We start from the raw sequence: 25,585 nt of genomic DNA, 5'->3' as shown, positions 1-25,585 counted from the left end.
AGTAATGTGAACCTTATGCCAGTTTTTATAATAGGGCTATTTTGGGTGCCCACAGCAACTTCTTTGAACATGCTGATGTTCTGTGCTGCAGCTACTTGCCCTCTCCCTTTTTTTTTTTTAATTACACAGACTTTTTGTTCAAGAACCGATAGGCAGGAATAATGAATCACATTTGAGTTAACCCAGAGTTTTTCATCTCTCTTCAATTTTGACATCCTTAAGAATTTGCCAGTAGTGAAGCATTGTGATAGAAGGGCTGTTTTTCCTTTTTAAGTACCGTTCACCAGTATCTTTGAAGTAGCCCACAGATCTCCAGGACTGGAGTTGAAAACCACTGTATTACCATAATACTGTTTCCTAGCCTTATTTTTCTTTAATTAAAGCTATTTGATTATATTTGCAAATTAAATCTGGATATGCATGTGCATATAACAGTAATGTTAAATACTGATATTAAATCAAGAAACTTTACTCTCTAGAAAAACTTCAAAAGGCAGTGCCAGTGGGAGTGCAGCATTCAGTCATGGAAGCTTGCTAAGGGTATGACTCAAATTTACGATAGCTGAGTTCATTGGCCACAGTATACTACCTTGAAACTCTTTGTTGTTATTGCATCAGCCTCTCTACAGATCGTATTTTGAAGAACAACGCCTTAACGCCACTGCGCACGCACACCTCGTTCTCCTTGGGGCACTGGGCACGTTTGACGTCAACGGTACTCCAAATCTGAACTTTAAGCTCAATCTCCACTTAACAGTTTTTTTTCCCCAATGGGAAATCTAACTGGGATTCATCTTACTTAACTTTAGATATCTATCATTTCTAAGCAAAGTATCCAGGTCTCTTGTTATAGCTGATGCAGATGCAGTCAGTGGAGTCAGTGGTGTTCAGGATACGATTTGCCTGGTGGGTGCAAGCAATGTACTGGATTCTTTGCTTGATTTTCTTCCAATCCTGATATTAGGGATGTCTAACAGGAACATGCTGGGTCTGTCCCCACTGGGAAGATGCAGATACATCTTGGTACTGGCATTGGCAAACGTCTCCCTCTCGCAGTTAGAAATTAGTGTCAACTACCTTGTTAGAAAAGCTTGGAGTGAATTTTTAGACACATACCTGGCAGAGGGTCTGGAGGACTCTGGGGCGTTTGATACATCTACCCACCTTTCAAAAACAATTTCATTCTTCAGCAGACGATGTAGGGATTGGAATACTATCTTTTTTGAAGCAAAGCAAAACCAGCAGTTGATTTTTCATAGAACACTTTAAACCCTTTCTCGAGAACAACATGAGACATGGTTCAGGGGGTTTTGTTTCTGTTTAGCCTTTCCCTCTCGCACCCCCTCCCAGCGCAGGCCTCAAGGCACACACCCGCACTGCGCCCAACCCCCCTGTTCCCGCCGGCTCCCGTCCTCAGCTTTCACACCTGCCTCCTTGGGAACTTCTCCTCCCCTTATTTCAAGCTGGTTTATTAGCTGTAAATCTTCCCTCACAAGCCGATCCCCCTCGCGTCCCTGGGAGCCCCGGCGCAACACCGAGGCCGCGCACCGCCCCGCGCCGGCGGCCGCCACCCCTCCCCGGCCGAGCCGCCGCCACCTCCCCGCTCCGCCGCCGCCGCCCCCCGGCGCCGCAGCGCGCATGCGCTCTGCCGCCACCGCCTCCTCCCCCGGCTTCCTGGCCCCCGCCCGCGCGTTTCCGCCCGGACGCTTTTCCCTGGGCGCTTCCGGTGTTTCGTTTTTCTCTTTCCGGCCGGTGCGGGGGGAAAGATGGCGTCTCGCAAGGAGGGCTCCGGGGCAGCCGGCAGCGGCTTCGGCGCCTCCAAAGGCAAAGGCAAGGCCGCCGCCACGGGGGACTCGGCCGTCAAGCAAGTGCAGATCGACGGGCTGGTGAGCGATGGGGCCGGGGCCGTTGCTGGCGGAGGGGCGAGGCGGGCGGGCCCGCGTGGGGCCGCCGGCGGGGCGGTGCCGGCCGGAGCGCAGCGCAGCGCAGCGCAGCCAGCGGGGGCCCGGGCCCGTCCTGGCGCCGGGGTCGCCGGGGCCACCCGAGCAGCAGGAGCGGTTTCATCCCCCTTCCCCAGCTTCCTGACGCCCGGCCGGTCTCCCCTTGCGCTCCGCCCTGGGGAGGGGGGCGGCTCCGTCCCTTGTGTAAGCGAAGGCAGGGGTGTTAATTGCTCTTCGATATTTTCTTTCTTTCCTCCACTCTCCTGCCATAATATCCCTGGTTTCTGTTTTCACGTTTCACAGCTCAGACTATTGAAAGATACGTAATTATAAGATATGGGGAGCAGGCTGGATTTTTTCAAGGAGCAGTGAAAACTGATGAGTCATGAGATGTAGCCAGCAACTGTAAGCAGACCATAGCGAGGTGGATAGGGGTACGTGTGTGTCTTTTTAAACAAGTTTTAGGGAAGCTTGCGAAAATAAGTTGTTGAGTTCAGGACATAGGTTGGTAGCTTTAATCTTATTTCTGTGGGTGTAAAAGCTGTTTTCTCCCCCCCCCCCCCCCCCCCCATGTGTTCTGGGTTTAATACTGCCTGTTGATTTACCTTTTCTTTTTTTAGTTCGTTTATTAATGAAATAAAGAGAACGGAAGTTTCCAAGCTGTGTTCTCTATCAGATATGTCATCCCCTTTGTGAACTACTGCCCATTCAAGTCAGCTGTCTGTAGTCTCAAAAGGTTTGCTGTTGGACCGCTGTCTAGCAAATGTTTGTGAACGCTTTTTCCTTTATGTGGTTTTTTTCCATGTCCTTGTGTGTTATTCTAATACATGGTGATGTCTCTTACATGGAGCCTGTGGAGGAGAAAGTGGCCCCCCCTTTTAGCTTTGTGTCCACCTGCTAAAGACTTGTGCTGGTGGATCTTACACAGAGCTCTGTCAGGATACTAACTGCGTGGTTCACAAACTTCTGTGGTGCCTGTCGAGAAGAGAAGTCTCAGCATATATTTACTTGCTTTGTAACCAAAGTGACTCCTGTCAAGTCCTCAAAATGTCTTACTGAAGTTCTGCTTAAACTTTTCTAATACCTTCCTGTTTTTAGGGTCTTACCTATGCTCTCATGAAGTGATTGAATCTTTGTTAGTCTTGGCTTGATGGTTACCGGGGTAATTACTTGCCAAAACTTGGGGTGAATTTGGTGGGAGTCAGTGGTCTTTTCATTCCATCTCATGGCGGCACCGTTAGTACAGCTAGAGCTATACATGTCTACCCCGCTTCTTCCACAAGCTGCAAGCAATCCCATAACACAGGCAGTGTCTGCCCCTATCATATGGATGAAGTGGCTCGTAATGATGGCTTTATTTACATCTACATAATGAAACAGTAATAGAACTAGAAAAGAGGCAGTTTGGCTGCTAGATCTGAGTTTTAACTTCTTTTTTCTTCAGAAGAATGAATGAGTGTGGTTAACTAGCATCATTGTGATTTAATTGGTGTTAGTTCAGTGATAATTAAATGAATAGTAATCTTTAACTTCATACTTTTTAATGAAAGTCTATTGAGTTTTACTGTAAATGAAACACAAATGTTGCATCTGAAATATAAATATGAAATACTGTTTTCCTAAATGCAAGCACATCAGTGATAAAAGATTGTTTTTGCAGTACTTAATGTGATCAGTCACGTGTATGGTCGCTAGTGCATTAAAGACTGAGTCAACAATGGTTTTGGTTTCTTCCGGAGTAAAAGTGTACAGTCCTACTACTTCTTTTCATATGGTAGGGATTCTTTTCTGTAGGTAGTGTTATTGTATTAGCCTTTATTAAAGACAGTTTAAATGGTTGCTGTTTCAAGGACTTGTAGGCTAAAACTTGTAGGTGAGCATGACTAATTCTTTCAAGTGGAACTATTTTGAAAGCAAAGACACACTTTATAGGTAACTTTTTGAATCTGCATATATAAAATGGAGATGCATCAATCTTCTGTATATGTCGGAATGCAATAGGACTTTTAGAAAGCCTGTTACATCAGAGGAACAGTAAAATAAAAGACAATAATATTAGTAATGAAGAGAAAAGTTTTAAGTGTCAGTGTGTTAGCTTAAAACATAATAGATAAATGATGATGCAGCAATACTTTACTGGCAGCCTCTTAAATTTGATGCAAGCACACTACTTTGTTAACTTCTTTCTTATTTGAATCTGTTTAATTCCTTATTTTATTACATATTGGTGCAATTTGGATTTAGATCAAGTGCAATTTCGCTTCAGGTTTAACTCCATGAGAATAAATTTAAAAAAAGCACTGTCATGGCAATGCTTTAGAAAAAAGCTAACGATGAGACCCTAACTGGTAAGATGAGCTAATTCCACATAACTTTTTTTACTGTTAATGCTTCTTTAGAGTACTCTACGAAATTACAGCACCAAAACTTCCAAAAGTTTGGGGAGAATTATCTTGCGTTGTAGACATTTAGTATCTTGAATGAAGTACCTGAAGGCTTGTTTATAAAAATGCTTCTGAGATTAAATCTGGACATAGATTTCCCACCTTTGCAGTTTGACAAATATTTTGTAGTCACAGGAAGGAGAGGAAAAATGAATATATCTGTATACTTTTCCATCAGCTTTTCTGCCAGCAGAGTCAAAATCTCAGTTTTCAAATGATATGTAAATATGACTAGCTAATGTGTTTGCATGATGAGCTTTAAAGTATTTTACTCCATGTTTGTTATCCTGAACACTTCAAGGGATTTTTTTTTTTTTTTCCTAATTCATTACTGGCAGATCCATAACAGAGGAAAAGTTATCTGTGTGTATAGTTACTCTGACAGTTTAGAATTAGGAATGATTTTCTTGAGAATGGTAAGCAGAACTGGGTGGTATTCTTCATCCAGCTCAGAAATGCTAGGAACAACTGTGGTATCAAAGAGAAGTTGACTATCCAGTTGCTTTTACAACGTGGCAAGAGACTCAATGCCATTGATATTGAGGAGGTTTTTTAAATAAGGTGTGAGAGCTGCTCTCCTTTTTTTGAACTGAAGATTTTCTGCATTAAGGAACTGAATGGTTATTGCAATTTAGATTATATCATGACCAAAAATACAATAATTCTGTTGCTGCTTTTAAGACAATACTGTCACCTGCATTGGATTTATTTAGCTTCACATGGAGATGACACAGGGTAGGACAGATCCTGGGGGTGTGCGTGTATGTATGTCAGCACCAGAGGAAAAAATATAGGCATCTCTCTAGTTTCTTATGTTCAAAAGATTGTCCCATCCCTTTCTTCCTGCTGGCTGAAGGGAGAAGCAGCAGCAGCACGTGCAGCAAATGTTCTTGTGTGTAGCGTACTACCTTTGTTAGAGGCCTGTCCGGATTTCTGTCCAGAGTAGGTAGGGTCTATATCCTTAAGAGTGCCATATTGAACACATGTATATGTTGAACATTTACATGTTAGCTTGAATGTTTACATATTTGTGACAAAATTCATGGGTGTAGTTTACGTTAGGTTGTGTGTGACCTTGTGAGCCATTTCTCACATGCTTATAAGCTTGCTGATTGTTTTTTTTCATTTTCACAAGGGTATGACTCCTCATAGCAGAAAACTCAAATGTCGCTGTTTTACCCCAAAGGGACAGTAATTGTTATGCGTTATCTGAAATAAAGCAGTGTCATAATTTGCTGATCTCCCATTTTCATTGCACAAAGGAGCTGGTGGACTTTGGATAGTTATCTTTTAAAGAATTCTTTGGTGTGGGTCTGAAAGGAAGCAGCGTGCAGACTTTCCAGTTTTTACATTTTTCTACTGTAGAAAGTACCAGGAAACACTTACTAGCAGATTTCGGTTTTACCTCAAAAGTTTGGAGACCATTCTAGAATGCTTTTTTCATGCAACTTGTAGCCCCTTGTACATTCAGCTGTCTAAAATTGACTCCTCTCAAGGCCCTTCTCCGCATCGCTCTGCTGCGGTTCTCACAATTTCAGTAGTGATGTCAGTCAACCATTTAAAGATATAAAACTAAAAGGAGGCGTAAACTGGCGTATCTGTTCAGAGACATAAGATCACATAGGATGAGTAATGTTTTCACTAAACGAACATGAAAGCTCGTGTGATATAGAAGCTGAGCTAGTATTCAAAGCCATAGTTATTCCATGTGGTGATTTCTGGGTCATCTTTGACCACGAATATGTAGATAATGGGTATGTAGAAAGTTCCTTTTCCAGGAAAATAGCAACTACGGGTTGGGAGATGGGGATCTTCAAGCCAAGTGTGCTGACTAGTAGACCAACCAAGTATTTTTCATTATAGCCAGTAATGCTTTTGGAGGACACAATAAAAGTAGCAGAAGTTATCCTAGGCATGTCAAAACCATTATAGGTTTCTGTTTATCTTCGTATCTGTTAATGTGGAAAGCCTTAATATAAGTAACAAATTATCATTCTGTAGTTAATGAAAATTGTTAATCCTTTCAACAGATGCTTTTATGGATAGGTCAGGCAAGGCTTACCTGAATCTTTAGGCTATCAAACTTTAAGGTTAGGGATAGGGACAGTATTGAGACTCAAGATGATCTAATGTCAGATTATATTTGTTCCATCTGCTTAATTCTGTGAATCTTTAAATATGTATTCAAACACAGTTCTAAAATTGTATATGGCTTAAATGAAGCCTTATCTATTTATTTAAATTAAATACAAGTAAACATTGGCTGAAACGTAAATGCATGTCAAGAACACGTTGAGGAGTTGTAGGTCTTATCTACATCTGTGTTTATTTGCACTAGTAAAGTCGTGTAGATGTTTATCTTGTGTAAGATATGACTGATGTACTACTCCATGATTGTTATTGTAAGCTTCATTATTTTGTCCCTGCTTCTGTGATGTAGTGTGTCTAATGCTTTATATACTAATCTAATGGTATGCAAAGGTGTTTTTTTACCTAGATGAAAGTTTGAGTCTGCCTTTCTAAAAGCCTTAAATTTATAAGACTTTATTTTGTAGAATTATTGTAGAATTTATTTAATAATTAACCCCCCCCCCCCGCCCCAAGCATGGTTGCTTATGCCTTACTTCCTTACTAGTAGCCATTTTTGTCTTGAAGGCATATGACAGATAGGGTCATATCCACAACTGTTTATAGGGAAGGCCTAGTAAGCTTCTTGGCTGAAGAGATCTTTAAGAGGGTTTGTTTCATTGTAGTAAATAAAACAACAAAGTTTCATGTTTGAAAATCAGTTTTTGAGACTTACCTTGTCAGTCTTTTATTAAGCACTCTTTTTTTTTTTTTTTTAAGTGATGGCTTTTCACGCAGTTAAAAGGGAAGCAGTTAATTTCCATAGTATTTGAGTACCTCTCATTTAAAATCAGCAATGAAGATGAAGCCTTTACTGAAGTGGTTAAACGTTGACGCTCTTTTAAGTTGTGAAGATTCTGCTTTTCCTAGTTTTTCTTGTAGTTTCTTCCCCTCCTCCTTGCCCTTTATGATGATTTTGCAAAGATGTCTGGAGATGACTCTGTATTGTGGCTGTGTTTATGGCTGCTGCCATCCAGACGGTTTCTTGACACTGTCCAGCTGTAGAATGGGATCTTGGGGTAAAATACACTTCAGGCTATATTTTGTTTTGTTTGTCCTCCCATGGAGTCTGAGTGAAATTTTAAATAGATGCTTACTCATGTTGACTTTTACTTGACCTGCTTCTCTAAAACCGTAGATCACAGATTATGCTGGCACTGAGAGTTAGTGTGTACATTTGAGTACTAGATTGTTCTGTTTGCAGATACTTGAAGTGTGGTGAAAATGGAAACGTTTTGTACTAGTTGGATAGTATGTTGTATAGATATTAATCTTTGAGTACAGCAAATCGCATGAGTGTAGCCTGGAGGTGAGCTTTTGACTAGTAATCCAGAAGAGAAAGGACTGAGGTGTACTGGTAAGCTGAAGGGGAAAGAACCTTCTTGAAGAAGAATAATTTCCATTTTTCAGGCATAGTGAAGTGCCAGTGGAATTGTGAGAATTCCCATTGTTTTGATGGCGGCAGCTCCCTTTTTCCACCTCTCCCTTTTTCCTGCAGCTCGCTGTGCTGGTTTGTAACACTTAAGTAGGACAGAAAGCATTCTGCAATGTCCAACTCTTTTGGTTTCACAAGTTGGCTTTGTACTTTATCAGAGTAACAGCAGTACAAATCAAAGTGGTAAAGAATTGGATATAGTGACCCAAGTATTTTGTTTCTCATTCTTGTTTAAAACAACATAAAAACTTGGGAGATGTGATTTTGTTTGTTTGCTTCTTCCCTAAGCTAGAATTCCTTCAGTTCTTGGGCAATTGGCAGTTTCTTCTAACATGAAAGGGAATTTCCTTTATTTTTATTATTACCTTTTCATTCTAAATTCTGTTCTTGGTATTGATTTCACTCTTAAATGCAGACATATCCTCTTTCTCATTTCTTAACTTAAAATAGGTGAAGTATTTACAGTCACAATGATCTGAGGATTAAAATTTCAGTGTTTCTTGTTAATGGAAAACAGGTATACTTGCTAACAGAGCACAAACTTTAAATGATTTGAAAGAGTGCGGTGGTGCGCTCAACATCTATTAAGTGTCATGGTAAGTATACTCTGAGGCATTTAAAAACTAAAACATCTGGTATCACTTGGTACTGTGAAACTAGTGTGCTGACAAAAGGAGCTAATCTAAATGTGGAATTGGTTCAAATGTGTTGAACAGTGTTACGCTTCAAGACTTGAAGGAGAAAATATTATTTCAAACAGCTTTTTTTCAGTTTGGAAGGAGAACTAATGTGTTGCCCTGTGTGCTATTGTCACTAACAGTTAAACTTCTCATTATTTTATGTTCTTGTTGTGTGCGTATCAGAGTGGTCCCTTGCATTGTATTTATGTATACATAGCTGTTGAAAAGAATAAATCATGCTCTTTGGTACGTATATGGCCATTGTAATATCAAGGAAAAGAATCTTTCCCCTTAAATCTCTTGAATGTTTTACTACTTTTTATCTGGTTTGTTTTCAATGTAACATTTTGATAATTACTTAAATATGTTACCTTCACCTCTTCTTTTGATAATTACTTAAATGTTACCTTCACCTCTTCTTTTAGATAATCAATTTGATTCAGCATAGAGAGGTGACAATTGCTAGCTTTGAAGCTGAGACAATGCATTATATCCTCTTGTTCACTGAAATGTTAAATGTACTCCTGTGGTCTTCATGCTGCTGCAATAAAGTTAGATCTTTGCGTGGATATGCAGTATATTATAGTTCAGGGAAGCGTGCAAGGTATAGCAGGCCTCTTGCAGAAAAATAGTGATACAGGTACCTTGTAAACTTGGCTACCAATGGAAAGGCCCTTCATAGTACATGAAAAGCTTTTATACCCTGTTATTCCATAGGAGTGTTTTTCTTCTTTCCTCCACCTGTTAAATCCTTCAGACAGGCCTTGGAAGAATTTTTTTTTTTTAATCTTTAGATTAGAAAATTATTAAAATTCTTACTGTTGTCATAGTCTTTTCTATTAATCTTCTTTGCCACAGACATTTTTTAGGATCTGACTTGTGTGTTTTTTTTCCTGTGTTTACACACAGCCAAAATATTCTCGATGTTACAGTTTTAGCAAGTTCTTTCCCCCGCTGCCTCTCCATCTTCAGGTATTGTTAAGATTGCAGTAATGTGGTATCTCTTGACAACAGTGCTTAGCAGTAAGATTATATTAGTGCGTGTTAAATGGTATCATCTTAATAGAAAGGAAATACATTAGTATATAAAGTGTTTTGGAAAGTCATGCTTGTATACCTGAATATAAAATACTAACAAGACTTAGTAAGGTTGTTTTGGATTCTTGATTTTTAGATTATCAAAGTTAAATATGATAAATTAGCTTTCTTTATTCAATAATGTCTCTTGTAACATGTGCGCACAAGATTACTTAAGAATAAGCATGGAAATAGGCTTGAATGACTGACATCTGGATACTTATTCCAGATAAGTGTTAAGCCAAAAAAATTAACCTTAATTTTAAGTTAAACAGACTTATTTATTCTCTTATTTGACATGAAGTTTGAAGGTGCACCTGAATTTCGCTGCATATGTATACGGAAGAGCAGGCTAATTCTGTTATAACTATTTGGTCTTTTACTGGAAAAGAAAGACTAGGATTTTGCATTGAGTGTATAAGGCCTGCGAGTCCCTATCTTTGTTCTGCTAAAATATTATATGCCAGTTTATAGTCCTTTTACTGTACATTCTTCCCATTCTATAGAGCCCCATATCCATGCAAAAGATGATATACAGAATCATAGACTGGCCAAGGTTGGAAGGGACCTCTGGAGATCATCTAGTCCAACCGCCCTGCTCAAGCAGGGTCCTCTAGAGCATATTTCCCAGGATCGCATCCAGACAGGTTTTGAATATCTCCAGGGAAGGAGACTCCCCTACCTCTCTGGGCAACCTGATCCAGTGCTCAGTCACCCTCACAGCAAAGAAGTTTTTCCTCAGGTTCAGATGGCACAAACTGGAACAGAGGAAGTTCCCATTGCTGTTTCAGTTTGTGCCTGTTGCCTCTTGTTGTGTCGCTGGGCACCGCAGGGAAGAGTCTGGCTCCAGCCTCTTGACACCCTCCCTTCAGGTATTTGTACACGTTGATGAGATCACCTCTCAGTCTTCTCTTCTCCAGGCTGAACAGGCCCAGCTCTCGCAGTCTTTCCTCAGACGAGAGATGCTCCAGTCTCTTCATCTTAGTGGCCCTCTGGTGGACTCTCCCCAGTAGTGCCATGTCTCTCTTGTACTGGGGAGCCCAGAACTGGACACAGTCCTCCAGGTGAGGCCTCCCCAGGGCTGAGGAGAGGGGCAGGATCACCTCCCTCCACCTCCTGCTGGCAACACTCTGCCTAATGCACCCCAGGATACGATTGGCCTTCTTGGCCACAAGGGCACGCTGCTGCCTCATGTTTAACTTGTTGTCCACCAGCACTCCCAGGTCCTTCTCTGCAGAGCTGCTTTCCAGCAGGTCAGCCCCCAGCCTGCCTGTCCTGGTGCATGGGGTTATTCCTCCCGAGGTGCAGGACCTTGCACGTGCCTTTGTTGAACTTCAGGAGGTTCCTCTCCGTCCACCTCTCCAGCCTGTCCAGGTCCCTCTGAATGGCAGCACAGTCTTCTGGTGTGTCAGCCACTCCCCCCAGTTTAGTATCATCAGCAAACTTGCTGAGGGTGCACTCTGTCCCTTCCTCCAGGTCATTCATGAGTATATTGAACAAGACTGGACCCAGGACTGACCCCTGGGGGACACCACTAGCTACAGGCCTTCAAGTTCTGTTCTTATTCTTCTGTTCATATTCTTCAAGTTCTGTTGGGTAGGTTATGGTCTTCAAAGAAGGTCAGTAGTCTCTGAGCCACAAAGCACTCCTTTCCTCTACTTTCTCTCCAAAAAGGCAAAGTAAACTTGTCTGCTCTTCTCCTGCCCCCATCTACCTTCGCCCTATTTTATTAAGTTTTGAAGGCCAAGTAAGTGTGGGTAACTGTCTTTGCAGCTCTTCAGCTTCAAAATGACAGCAGTTCTGTACAATCTGAAAAAATAGGTCGTTTGATTAAAATTTAGTATTGCTGCTTTTGTCTGTCATCTATAAATATTTTTATATGAAAGTGCTAGAAGCTGATGCATGAAGAGTAACCCTGTTACTTAGACGTGCTTATAGCTCAATACTCACTGCAAATATACGAATGCTGATGGTTTACTAATACAGACAACATATTTCAGTGTACAGTCAATACCTGTAAGTGTAAGGCTTATGTGTACCGAGTGAGAAATGTTGAAACTGCCCCGCCTTTAATATTTCTGTATAATTTCCATATGCTGTGCTCTAAAGAAGTATATTCATGAGCTTTCATTCTTTAAGTAATGGCTATATATTGACATTTATTAAAAATAATAAATGTAAATTGTAGTTACAAGAATTGTCTAAATGGTTGCAAAATATTTGAGTTCTGTGAGATGTCTGAAATAGGAAAAGTAATCCACTAAGAAGTTGTGGTGAAATGCTCTGTCCCATTTGTATTTAGCAGGATTTTGGACCTTAATCTTATTACGGCCCTATCACTGCCTGCTAACAGTGTGGTAATAACATCTAATGCCCTGCTGCTTGCACAATTGGATCCTGGGGCTGTGTTACGAAAGTGCTTCTACAAGGAAGTCATCCTGCACTGCCTGTGGCCTTGATGGTTTCCATGGAAGTGGATATGGATCCCTGTACTGTGAAATTTGTTATGAAACTTTGTATTGCAAATAAATACATTATATCAGTGTGTGAATAAGGCAATGGGGAGTTTAAATACACAAATGTAATGGTGTGGTTTTTTCACTTATATTGAGGTAATAGTTAAAGTGTACTAATGACTTGCAGACAGAGAGGAGATAGTCGTTAACCTGAACAGCTGTGCAGTCTAAAAAGAAAATGAGGTAGGACAAAAATCAAGAGGAGACTGGTCTACTAAAATTTGACTTTTTTTTCTGTATTTCTTTTAAATAAACTTTGCTTTTCTCCATTATTTAATGACCTTTTCATTCGGTGCATTGCAGTTTGCATTCACTTCCTCCCTTTGCAAGACCAAGGGTCTCACTTAGACATAAATAAATAGATTACTTTAAACATGTTTCATGGTACCTACAAGACATTAGCTGATTAAGGTAAGTTCTTGACAGAGTTAAGGAAAACCTCAGCCTATGAAAGACTAACAGACTTCTAACCAAAAACCAGGAGTCTCCATTTCTAATGTTGCTTCCTAAAGAAACAGGCTTAGTGTTTGTACTGTTTCAGGTTTTTCAAGCCAACTTCCACTTAGCCATTTATGTTAATAGCAAAATCTTTTTCATTTTATAGGACTTTTAGATAAGTGTATTTATCAGCTTTAGTTCTAGATGTTAAATTTAACGATTTGTTTCATGCTGTATGTCTGCTTTTATATAAACTCATTATTTTATAAATTGGAGTGGCTTGCTTCCCCCTGCCCACCATAAATTAGATATTTTAAGTCCTTACAGTTTTTAAAGTGTCCTAATAATAGAATGAGTGAGCAGCTGACCCATATGTACAGTGGACACGTGTGTGCCTCTAGTAAATATGGTATGTTTGTGTGAATAAGCTGGTCGTGTCCGTGGTGGGCCCGGACTTGCACTGTGTAAACAGCCACCTTAATTGAAAAACTGTTTGAAGTTGCAGGCCAGCTAAATTTCTTGCAAAAGAAGGCCCTGGTTTGTTAGAGTATGTTTACCTCCTGCTTGAAGGGAAACTATAGAGCTTTGGAATCACAGCATCTTGGAAGTGTTTCCTACTTAAAGTACATATGAGCTTCTTCTCTTTCGTACTCAAAACTCTCATCTTGACAGATGGATGCAAAGCATGCTTGGAGAAATTTTTGAAAAACGTGCCCTTTAAAAATCCAAATACATATCTTGTTTTATATATATATATATATATATATAAAACGATAGGTTATTTATTCCTTTAATTTAACTTCAGTTTATTCTCCTTATTTCTGATTTGCAGTATTGTCAGGAATGTATCAATATTTTATCAAAATGTTCAATTTCACAACAGCCTAGCTTTACAAATACAGCATCAAACTTCATTATCGTGCCCTGAGAAACTGCTTAACAAAAACAAATCCTTTGTATCTGTGAACAGCAAACAAAATTCTGAGCTGCTTGGCCCCAGGAACCCAGTGATTTTCTACTTGCTCTTCTACAGTCACCAAAAAATCTTAATGTAGTCAACATCTGTCAGTGTGATCTGCTACAGCTTCTCTGTGGAAGTAGTCTTTACAAATAATTAAGAATAGGTATTCTAGCCTATGGATCTGTAGGTCCAGCTATGGATGTTTGCACCTTCTTTATCCTGTTAAAAATCACAGGAAAGTGTGGAGCTAAATGGCTATGACCTCCATGAACCAGGAGTCACATGGAAAACTGTGTAGATTTCTCAGGTGCCCTGTAGTTACAGGCTGATGTGGTTCGTAAATTAAGTAGAAATGATAGAAAATTTTGATGCTAAATGAATAATACAGTATAATCTGAGTAGTTCTCCTCAGCCTAAGGTATATATTAAAAAGGAGTGCAGCTGCAGAATGCACGTTACTGATGATATTTCTGTTGTTAAATCAGGTGAAACTTTGGAGTTTAAAAACTAAGCAGGTGATATGATACCAACTGGCGTCATAGGTCACCCAGGGGTATAAAAAGCAGCCCAAGTTTTTTGTTCCTTCATAATAATTACAAATACTTAAAAGCTACAAGGGCTTTTAATTTTTTTCTCCCAAAAGCTAGAGTTGAAGATGGAGTCTTAACCATTCCCTTTAACATGAATTTCAAAAATGATTTCATACTGAGGACCTGTATGAGACAAGACTAATAGGGTTCCTACAATTCATAGTTTTCATATGAAAATAGATGCAGTATCTGCTGCTTGAGGTTGGTTTCATATATAGATGGACCTTCTCAGCTCAGTATGCGTTGTCCATAATAGTTGTAGTCACGTTCAGCTCCAGGAATTTTCCAGTCTAACATCAAAAGAAAAATCTTTAATAGCTGTACCTAATTGAGATGGTGTGAAATGGCAACCGTTGTTCTGTTGTGCCTCCTACAGAATTATTATTTTTAAGCACCAAATTTCTGTCAAGCTCAGGAGTAAAGTTTTTTTTTTTTTTAAATCTGATGTTTATTAGCTGTTGAATGACGTAAAATGTGAGCTTACATATTCAAAAAATGGTATTTTCAAAGGCTTTGTAAATGTTGGTGTTAAGGCTCTAGCAAGTCAAAATAAGGATAAAAATTTTTTTTGCAGTTAGTTTTTGGATAGTGCATGCTACACAGAGTGGTAAGGGGTAGAGTTTCTTTTGTTGTACAAAAATAAATATATATTCATACTTATATTTACCTATAATTTTCAGGTAAATTTGGTTGCGTCCTTTTGGCTTTAAGTCATGTACTATATATTCAGTTCAAATATTTTTCTAATTCCTTGTCAGGAAACTTAAAAATTTTAAAGTCTTTGCTGTAGTCATTGTTAGGATTGAAGATATTTGTGAAAAGAATTACTTTAAGACGTTGCAGGTCCTAATAGAAAACAAATTCTTTTTGTTTATATTTTTAAAATTTTCTCTACTACCAAAATTGTTCTAACAATTACTGTAGTTTTTTAATTCCAAAATTAACAGTGGTTATGGTGCATCTGAGAAATAAAGAGTAAATTTTTGAACATTCTTCATATCAGGAATGGTGAAAAAATCAGCACTATAGGTTCTGTGAGAGAATCGAGAAAAATTCAAAAATCCCTGCAGATAGTCTAGAATATGCCTTGAGGTGAATTGAGGCTTTGATTGTCAATAGAGATTGACCAATTTCTAAAGATTATTATAACGTTGGAAATTTGGTTTCATCTGTAGCCTGAGTTACCTCATGGTACTACTTTGTGGTGGTATGGCAGTCTTGTGTTATGAAGGTTCATGTATGCATCCTAAAAGTTTAGGGTATTGACCTGCTGATTGCATGCTTTTGACGTGATATCTGTGAGATACTGTCTTTTAGAATAAAGTTTCTGTGGACTCTACTAAGTTACAAATTTTCATCTATCTCCTTAATCATCTAGAAGAGATGGTTATGTTTAGTAGACAGACAAGTTCTTATTCTTAACTGTTGCAATGGTACCTTAAATTTACTCTAGAGTTTCTGTTCTCCTGGCAGGAAAGTTGAGAGACTTTGTTACTGTGTTTTCGAGAGGTACTGTAGCCAGGAGACAAGCAAGCTCAAGGCAAGTTTTTGCTTGGTGAGCTTCCAGAACTTGTCTTTTGTGAGTAGAGGATAAGCACTTATCTACAGCATGTAAAAACATCATCAGGAACTACTCAAAAATGTTAAGGTTGCCTATGTTTCCCTGTATCTTCTTCTAATTTTCTCTTATTTTTTTCAAGTCTGTCTTGAGAGCAGTGCCGTTTCACACTTATCTGAGGATTTCAGAACTGTTGCATTCAATTTCATTTTTGAGTTGCTCTGCAGTGGTTAATTAGTTTTCTCCCTATGCACTGCATCAAAAGTGACTTTGTAGCCTGTTTTGTGGTGAAACTCATTTGCTTCATCTCGGGCAGGTCCACAAACCTGGAGATGTTTAATTCTGGGTATGCCTTCATTTGGAAATTAAGCGGATTATCTAACTGTTTTTCCAAAGGTGCCATATGTATATTTTATATATTTTAGGTAGATACCTTAATTTTAGGCATCTTTGAGTTCAGCACCGTTCAGACTCACTTGCATGAGTAGTTGTTAGTTGTGGTATTTGACATATCTGTTCGCAAAAATATGCTAACAGTTGTGCTCTCGTCTGAACTATTGCTATGCTGGGAGTGTGAGTGAAATTGCCATTCGCGCTGCCACGTTTAAATGCAAAAATGCATTGTTTGAGGTGTAGGAATTCACATGGAGAAGGCTCCAGAGTTGTGATAGCAGGCATTCAAAATGTCAGATACTGTTAACTGTAATAGTTTTCGAGGACTTTTTTTGCCAAAATAAGCACTGATCAGTTTCACCAGTGTTAAAAATATTGACGGCATGTGGATGGCTTGGCAGCTCCTGTATTTGTTGCCCCTGTCAGTTATGGTTGATTTGAAAATGGCTACGTAACGAAATGTTGCTTACACTCTCTGCCGTCCTCTCCCGAGACGCAGGCGCCTCGGTGCTAGTGGTTGTGCTGATTAAGCTTTCTGGGGTAGGGAAAACTGTTAGGCTTTCCAAACGTTTAATTACTGCGTTTAAGTAAGTAAATCTACTTGTGACAGCGTGTGTCCAATGGCAGAAGCACTCTCTTAACGGATGTTGCATCTCTAGGACAAAATGCAGGACGAGTACTAGAAATCTGGTTTCCTCCTGGTAACGTTCAGCTCGCTGGAACGCAATTATATGTGAATCACTTGAGCTTCGGTACAGTGTCGCTTCTTTGGAAAGAAATACAAGAACAGACATCTTGGCATATTCATGATGTTGCAGCTGAATGTTGGTAGGATCCCCCGAAAGGCCTACGGTATTTCAGCTGCCAGTTCATTTTATAGGTATTTCTATAAGAAGAAATACACTTCTTAAATTAATAATCATGCTATCAAAATGTACTCAGTGTTTCCAGTTTGGCATTATAGCTTACCACTAAAGTACATATCTTTGATCATTTTAATAGTTTCAGAATGGTTCTTTTTTGTAGTAGGACTTCATTTTTAATGTTTGAACGGTGCTTTGAAGATTAGAAGCACTGCTGAACTGTAAGCGTTTTTTGTTAATTGAACATTAATGGCATTTAAATCTGGCAAGTGGCTACTCCAAGTGTTTGAACTGCTTTGGTATTTTGAAGACTAGAGTTATAAGGCTGGGGAAGTCTTAAGTTTTATGAAATAGTTATTTGTATGTCCTTTTTTGAACAGCCTTTGTGTTCTTAAATATTTTTTATTATTTCAGTTGTATTTACTAAGTTATGCTGCAGGTGACTGTCAATCTGATTCCACAGGTAGAAGTAGTAGTATAAACAGAAAAGTGTTCCCTTTTTTTTTTTTTTTTTTTTTGAAAAAAGGATATTATGGATATATGAATAACTTGAATGTATGAGTATTAGCAGCAGGGTCTACCTCAGAAAGGTTACTTTAAAAATAAATGATTGTTAAAATTAATGTGTTATGAGGTATCAGAACTAAAAAAGCTTCCTGAAAAGTGTGATTTTTTTTTTCTTGTTACAAAGTCATATTAACTGATACAGTTTCTACTTGTGTGCAAAGCTTTTCTAAATGGCCCAAGAGATACCATTTTGCCAAAGATGTGCTGCATTACTTAAAAATAACAAAAACAATTTGAAATGCGATTTGGTTACTGTTGAATTCACGTAGTGATAGTATAGCAGTGATGGGTCTGAGAGTATTCAAAACAGTTGCGGTTTGTACAAAGAGACAGTATCTGTTGTTGAAAGAGTAGATGGATGGGAATTGGAAACAGTATTTGGAGAAGTGAATCAGGACTGCATGAGAGGTAGGTTATACTGGTGCTTTTCCATATTTCTTCTGGGATATTCCTTTACGTGTCATTTGGAAAAACTGATTCTTAATTCTGAGTGTGTTTATTTTAAGGCTTCATAGTTTTCTTATTCGAAAAATAAATGTATTCTGATTCTGTTCTGATACTTTACAAACCTAAAATCTTTGGAGGAAATGTGTAGGTGAGTGTTTATTTTTGTGGTTTACTCAGTATGAAGCTTTGGCTTGTGCAATAAAATCAGGAAATGTCATGGCGTTGTCATTTGGATAGTGATGAAGTCTTCCCGCTGCTAGACTAGAAAACAAGTGGAATGATGTGGTAGCATTTGAAGCTAATCTCTTTGTTGTCTCGAAAGAAGTAGTTCTACTTTACATTTGAAGGTCTGCTTTTAGTACCAAAATAGAAAACATCGGTGCATATTTCCTGATTGGTCACATGTTTGTATTTTGATGGCAGGTTTTTCAGTCTAAGTTTAAGACCTTGTTATACTAATGATTTACTAAATAAAACTCTACAGAAGAAAATGAAAACAAGAATGAGGTGTCGTTGGATGCATCTCTCAGATTTCCTCATTTATTTTTTCATAAATGATTTTTAGTAGCTAATGTATTTTACAGTGCAACCTTAACTTCTGCAACTTGTTAATGGGTACAAAATTTAGAAAAGTTATTTCAAACCTGGAGTTCGTGAGATACTTCTAAAGGAGTCTGAGGAAGGTAACAAAAACCCAAAGCTTGTCTGCAGATCTAAAGCCAATATATTGGGTTCTATATCTCCCTGGATAATGTCTGCCATGGTATTCAGGTTAAAGATTGAAAACTGCCGACATAAGGCATAACTACAGATTGTATTTGGGGTATTTTGCTAGCATTTTAAGAATTTTGAACACATGAGTGGTATTGTCAATATCTCAGTGATAAGTAAGGTTTCAATAAGTGTTAGCCCTCTAATGTTTATATCTAACTTAGCTGGAAACAGGAATTTCTTTCTCACCTTTTTTTTTCCCTTATTTTCCAAAGCAGGCTGTCCATGAATTTTTTTTCTTTTCACAATTTGCCCCTCAAAAGAATTATATTTGTAGAGACTTTTTTTCCATTTAACTTGTATTGTGGCACTCTTAATTTATTATTTCCATTCATTATTACTTCTAATTCATTTAAAATTTTGACATGAACTTGGACTAAACAAGCAAAGAAAAAGCTAAGGAAGAGTATATGTTCCTGCTATGTAACTGAATTTAATATTCCTTCCCTGTAGGAAGTTCATTAAGTGCCCATATTTATACAAAATCTATTCTCAGAGTGGTTGAGCTGAAATGCATGTGAGTGGGTTTGCCTATGGACATAAAAGTGGTATTGCTTTGTTAACAATGTAGTTATCAAACATTTCTTGTGCGGTTTGCTTAGAAGGACTAGAATTTAGTGAAATAAGACCTGCTTGTACTGGACCTAGCATAATTTCTCTCAAGCGTGAGTGTGCGCGCGCGGTTAGCGTTTCTGATCTCTTTTATTAATTTAAAAAACTTACAATTTTACTTAAGTGTAAAGCATTTCTAGAGATTAATTGATTTATTTTTGAGTGATTGTTTTCCAACTCATACTGTTTACAGTATCATCTCATGAGAATAATTCACCGTAGAATTCAGATTTTGTTAAAGATATAGGAACATTTTGCTTCTTGTTTGTGTTCCTCCTTTGGTCATTGTTTCATTATTCTTAAATATCCTGTGATAAAAATTTAGTTTGCAACATAAAAATAACATTACCATCTGATGTAAAACTTCAATAAGATGTAGTCTTAGAAGTTAATGCAACTGAAAGTAGATGAATCTTTTACGTTTTAAAAATTTCCTACGAGTTTCCGCGTAGTTAGTTTCAAGGTATTTTGATAGTTTCTTGTGTCACGTCTCCCCCAGGAGGAAGCTTATTGCCCCTGTAAGGTAGCTTTTAACAGTTACAGCAACAAGGTAAAGAGAAGAGATCAATATTTCGTTTTAGAAGGGTGTTTCAGAAAATTGGTTTAGAACTGCATTTTGACTGTTCGTTTAATGGTCTTTTTTATTCCCCTGTAATTTTAGAATGGCCCCCTGTTCATCAAGCTGTATTAAAATTGCGGATGTTTTAGCCAGTAACTCACTTGGTTTGCTGCTCTAATTTAGAGAACACTTAAACTATATATCTGGAGTTTTAAAATTGTTGGAAGAAAAAAGATTGCTTATTGCAGTTTTCTTGTCTTTGTGTTTTAGGTTGTATTAAAGATCATTAAACATTACCAAGAAGAAGGACAGGGAAATGAAGTGGTCCAGGGAGTGCTGCTGGGACTTGTGGTAGATGACAGACTTGAAATCACAAATTGTTTTCCTTTCCCTCAACATACAGAAGATGATGCAGACTTTGATGAAGGTAATATTTAGTGTTATACACAGCTTTAGAATACGAAGTTGTCCTATGTGCAAAAAGGTCCATCTGTCAGAGATTTGTAGGGATAAGTGTTACACCATATGGATACACTTACTTTACAGTAGGGTTGTCCACACAAGAAGTCACGTTAGTTTCCAATCTATAATTCATATAGACTTAGAAAAGCTTGTCATGAAAATGGCTATATGTGTATATTCATATATGCGTGTGCATTCCTGTATATTCATATATATATGTATGTATGCGTAAGTATATGTGTTTAGGCGTATAGATTGCCTCCCTGGGGCTTCATATGTGTTAAGTACTCATTGAAAACCAGGAAAGCAGAGCTTTTAAGTTCAAGAGACGCTGTTGACTTGAAATCTGGATGATCTTTTTGCTTCTCTAAGTGAACTAGAAATAGTATCAGTTGTTTATATCTGTCCCTCTTTCCTTGGTGGCACTGGTAATGTTTTCTTAATGCCTGTGTAAATCAGTATAATGCACTTACCACAGAATGAGTTTAATTTATAAATTTTATATTAAAAGGCATGCAATTCTAATCTTTGTTTTATACATACGTACGTGTGTGTGTGTATATATAAGTATGTGTTTAATGATACTAGTAGAAACACTTTTTTGTTAGAGCTCGAAAGTTTAACTTCAAGAGTAGCTGAAAAGGCAATATAGTCAAAGTAGTTATGGCTGGAAGCCTGATTGTATCTAATTTTGAGAAATCAGTTTGAACAAGATTAATCTTGGTGTGGTATTAGATATATTTAAATATTAGATATATTTAAGTTTTAGCTTTATTACTAAAGAATCATAGACTCTACTTTTTAAAAGAGAGACCATTTTAACAGTTTAACGCTTAATAAGGTTGCTTCACTGTTTTTTGCTTCTGCTGTGGGATCACACAATTCACTATATGAAAAAAAGGCAAAAAACAAGGGTATGTTAATTGTCCTACCGTAATATGGTGCTAGGGTCAGAACTGTGTTTTATTAAAACCTAAAAGACGTTTAAAAGTCGACTTCTCTCTTCTGTAACTCTTCAAAGGATTGGGCTAATCCAAGTTTTTGATTAGAGCCCATGCTTCAATTTTTTTTCCTGTAGAAAATGGCCTAATTGTTTCAGTGTAGCTGGCAGAAGAGCAAGGAGTGAAATGAATTTCTTCATTTCCATGAAGGGTTCATCAAACCACATGATGGCTACCATGAAGATTCTCTAAGCCTATGATCTTTTATGTAAGCTTCAACTCTTGCTAAACACTGAGAACAGCTGTTCCTGCTAAGGAGTAACTTCGTTCCAAGAACGTGTCTGTTGTTACCCATCTTCTACTCTACCTTCTCAGCAAATAGACAGTGATTCTGGCATAAGGTGCAACAGGCAATGCCTGTGCACCTTCCCCCACCTGGATGCCTTAGCTTGTCAGCCTCCTGCTCCTGTGCTACAGACCTATATATGAGAGGGGAACCAACTCTTATCAGAGTAAAAAGTGAATCTATCACAGTTATGCTGATAAGCACTGCTATCAGCATTAGGAAATAAGCTGGCAAAGCAGTTACTTTTGCCTATGCTGAAAGGCTGTGAAAGGCTACAAAGAGGTTCTCTGCCTCCTCAGTAAAATATATTTAAGTAGAATTAACTGTCCAAAAAACCTACAGCTCTTTTGCTCGCTCTGCATACCCTTTACTGAGTGCCTCTTCAGCCCTTGGACCCTTGTGGCAGAGTCTAGAGAAGATTAAAACCTAAACAAAATGACTCTGGAGAAATCCAGCTGAGCATTAGGTGCCTTTTTAGCCACTACGCAGAGTTGCCCTCTGTCTTGCCAATGTGAACTTCAACTACACTTTGTAAATACTCCGTGTTTGTTCTCCCTGAAGCTGTTGTTTCCCTATGCAAGTATCCTTCCAGCTTTTGAAAAGATTATTTTCTGTCTTCTAGATGCACATATTCCGGAAGAGAAATCTCTTGTTATCTACCAGAGCCTTAAAGTTCAGGATACTAAAAATCAAATCAAACAAATCATCTCCCTTCCCCCAAGTCTTGTACATAACATCAGTATCACAGCTGGATTTGTATGTCTGCATAGGTTCAGGCCCCAAGATAGGGAGGGAAAGAGGAGGATCTCTGCACTTCAGTGCCTCCTTCACCCAGAAAGATTCATTCTTTCCTCTCTTTGGTCAGAATAATGTTGTCTCATCTTTTCTTCTTCGATTATATTTTCAGATTTTTTTCCTTCCACCTTACCTGAGATTTCAGGATAGGGACAATCCTATGTGTCAGCTTCTGGGCCTACAAGGAGTATTCCTTAAAGGACTTGAGTCATACTTGATCTTGGGTTAATGTGGGGACTCTTGCACTGATTGAAAGGCCATATTACCCCATCTGCTCTCCCCTGAGAGGAGGAGATAGAGAGTACCCACTGTTGGATTATCTGCTGGCAAACTCCAATCTGTTATGGAAAAAAATTGAATGAATACACTAAAAAGAAAATTCCTTCTATTAGTGTTTTGCGAGAGTGCTAGGAAGAAGACGCCTAAAAAATATTTGTTACCTTATTGTCTTGAGTTGACGAAGGTAGTTTGGATCATTAGTTTTCAGGTTTATAATGACCAAGAATTATAGAGAAGAGTGCTGTAGAAGCTCATGTTAATTGTAAACCTGAGAAATTTTAATTCTGAAGTATTCAGCTGTCCAATAACAAAATGTGATGTCAGAGAAGTGGAATCATCATTGTTAGGAGAATTAAGCTTACCTACAGGAAGGCGAAATTTGAATGAACGAATTGTTAGGTGATTGGCAGGAGACGTTTAAGCTAATGATTTCCTTTCTTGGAGGAAATCTTCTAATATAAAACACATTTTTGAGAGTGTAAGAAGATACCATTAGCTTAAATCTTAAATGTCATACTATTTAAATAGCTATTTAAAGAATCAGTTTGATAAAGATGGATTTGTAAATGTTGTTAGCAATAACCATTTTTTCCGATGTGCTTTTGTTATGATGACATTTTGTTTCTTACTGCTAATGCCTGAGCTAATGTAAGTTTTAACTATTTGTCTCAACAGAATTCCCTCAAAAATGATTTTTTTGATTTCAAAAAGTACCTGTTCGTTTAGTGTAAAAAGAGTTCCATTTGGATTAGACTATTTCTAGAAACTACATAGAAAAAGTGAGAGAGATTTTTTAGTTTCCAGTGATTCATATTATAAATCTAAGAGGAGTCTCTTAACTTTTGTCAAATCACAGGTGTTTTTCTGCTTTTTAGGAAGTTTTTCTTACAATGTCATCTTCCTAAGGTGTTTTTTTAAATGAAGTGTAACTTTTTTTAAAGATTTTTCCTCTCGGGGAAGTCTTGTGCACTTATGGCCTGCTATAGCATAATATTTTCTGGGGAGAATTTCATTCATCTGAGTTCTCTGTGTTAGAAAGCTCTAGGTGAAGGTTTATTGATGACGTGTGAGCTAATGGAAGAAAACTGGTGAATTGGGGTATATTGTTGAGTGTCTGGCACAAGAAGCTTCAGCAGGAAAGTTGGAAAATGTTGAGGCTGCACTGCAGACTCATGTTCAGATATTTACTTTGAAATAACTTTGTTTCTGTGTTAATAGTGTACTTATAAATGCTCAGAGCTTTTGCATTTACTTTTCAAAACTCAGATTTTTTTTAAGATACTTTCAGATGACTCTTTCCCTCCCCACACCCCAAAAGATTCACCTTTTCTTTAGGGAGAATCAAATTTCTACTGTAAGGATTTTTAGTTAAAGCACTTCTGTGAAATGATGTAGTACCCAAGCTGGTCTTTGTGAGATTAGATTTCTGAGGGTTACTTTCACTTTGGGGTACTTAAAAATTTTTGTCCGACCTCAGTTTTTCTTTCTTTCAGTTAAGGTCTACAGAAAAAGAGGACTTTCTTTTGCTCTGAGATCACACATTAAATGTATTTTATTCCTGAGAAATAAATGTATTATTCTTGGATATAAGTGGTGTCTCTGAGGGACAGGTTAAGTTCAGTCCTTTGTACTTCGTTGTTCTTCTCTTCTGCTATGAATTCAGTAGCTTTTCCTCCTGTTTAAAGGAAATGTATATTCCTTTCGTGGAGAGCAACAGTTAACAATGTAATATACATTTTATGATTGACTATACATGTTGCGTGAGGTCTAAATTTGGTAAGGCATTTTGAAACAGATTTTATTCCAACCTGGTATGTTTTAGTTCCTTACTTTCAAAGCTGGGATAAAAACCAAGCTTGGTTTCTATTGGTAATCATGCCAATAGAAACATCAAGACAATTATATAATTATATATAGAAAAAGTTCTAGATGGTTGTAACTTTTTCTTCTTTTATAACTACGTGGAGATTTCATTAGATCCTCTGTGAAATACTACAAGTAAAAAGATGATGCCTTTTTTCTCTCCTCGTGCCCCTCTAGTGATTTTTGCTTCCTTACCTGCTCTTGTTTGTGTTTGACTGTTTCATCAGTCAATAACAACTAGAAATAACGGGTGAGTATTTTTGTGCAGCAATATTGCACTATTTTCTTTGTTGAGACCAAATAGGAGTCAAATGGGAGAAATAGCACATTTTAGGTCTTGTATAGTACTTTTTCAGGACTTTCAGTCAAACAATGGTGGCAGCAGTGTATATTGCAGTCTGTCTTGCAATATTACCAGTACAGTGATCGGTAATACGTGATTCCTGTGGAAGCAGAAGGCTTCAGACAGCTGAAAGGAACTTGCTTGGAGAAATTAATTTAAGATAAAGCAATGGAGTGCGTGTGTGTTTTTGAATCATTGTCCACTACAATGAGAACAAAGGACGTGTTCTTTGTGTTAAAGCCCTTCCCATTTTATTGCAGGAATTGCTCTCGAGGTGAGGTTCGGTGAGCGCAAGGCTGTGGTCTGCAGCGCTGCGGTTCGACGTTACAGGGGCTTCGGGCCAAGTGGTGTGAGGAGTTCTTATGCTGGCAGCATACTGTGCCACTGTGCCCAGCTGTTATGGTGGTCTCTGGACTGGTTCAGCTTTTAAAAAAAAAAAAAAAAAAAAAAATCCAGACGACTACCGAAAAGGCTACTGTTTTCTAAAGATATATTTATTCTTTTGTTCACTTAATAGTGCGAAGTCCACAAATAGTCTTGTGAGCACAGTAGTAGAGGTAGTATGGTGTGGCATAGAG

General features: G+C 38.2%; 1 protein-coding gene across 1 annotated transcript in view; it reads left to right on the top strand.

Annotated features, from left to right (window-relative positions):
* The first annotated feature begins 1,681 nt into the window (after window positions 1-1,681).
* The window catches only part of EIF3H (eukaryotic translation initiation factor 3 subunit H), an 84,781-nt gene continuing 60,877 nt past the window's right edge, over window positions 1,682-25,585 (top strand). Inside the window, exons 1-2 of the mRNA XM_068933152.1 lie at window positions 1,682-1,886; window positions 20,249-20,405. Of these exons, the coding sequence (XP_068789253.1) occupies window positions 1,767-1,886; window positions 20,249-20,405 (277 nt within the window). The 5' untranslated portion in view covers window positions 1,682-1,766. The remainder of the gene's footprint in view (window positions 1,887-20,248; window positions 20,406-25,585) is intronic.

This window comes from Struthio camelus, chromosome 2 (assembly GCF_040807025.1).
Source record: "Struthio camelus isolate bStrCam1 chromosome 2, bStrCam1.hap1, whole genome shotgun sequence".
Taxonomy (NCBI): Eukaryota; Metazoa; Chordata; class Aves; order Struthioniformes; family Struthionidae; genus Struthio; species Struthio camelus.
This window is presented reverse-complemented; position numbering and strand designations above follow the sequence as displayed.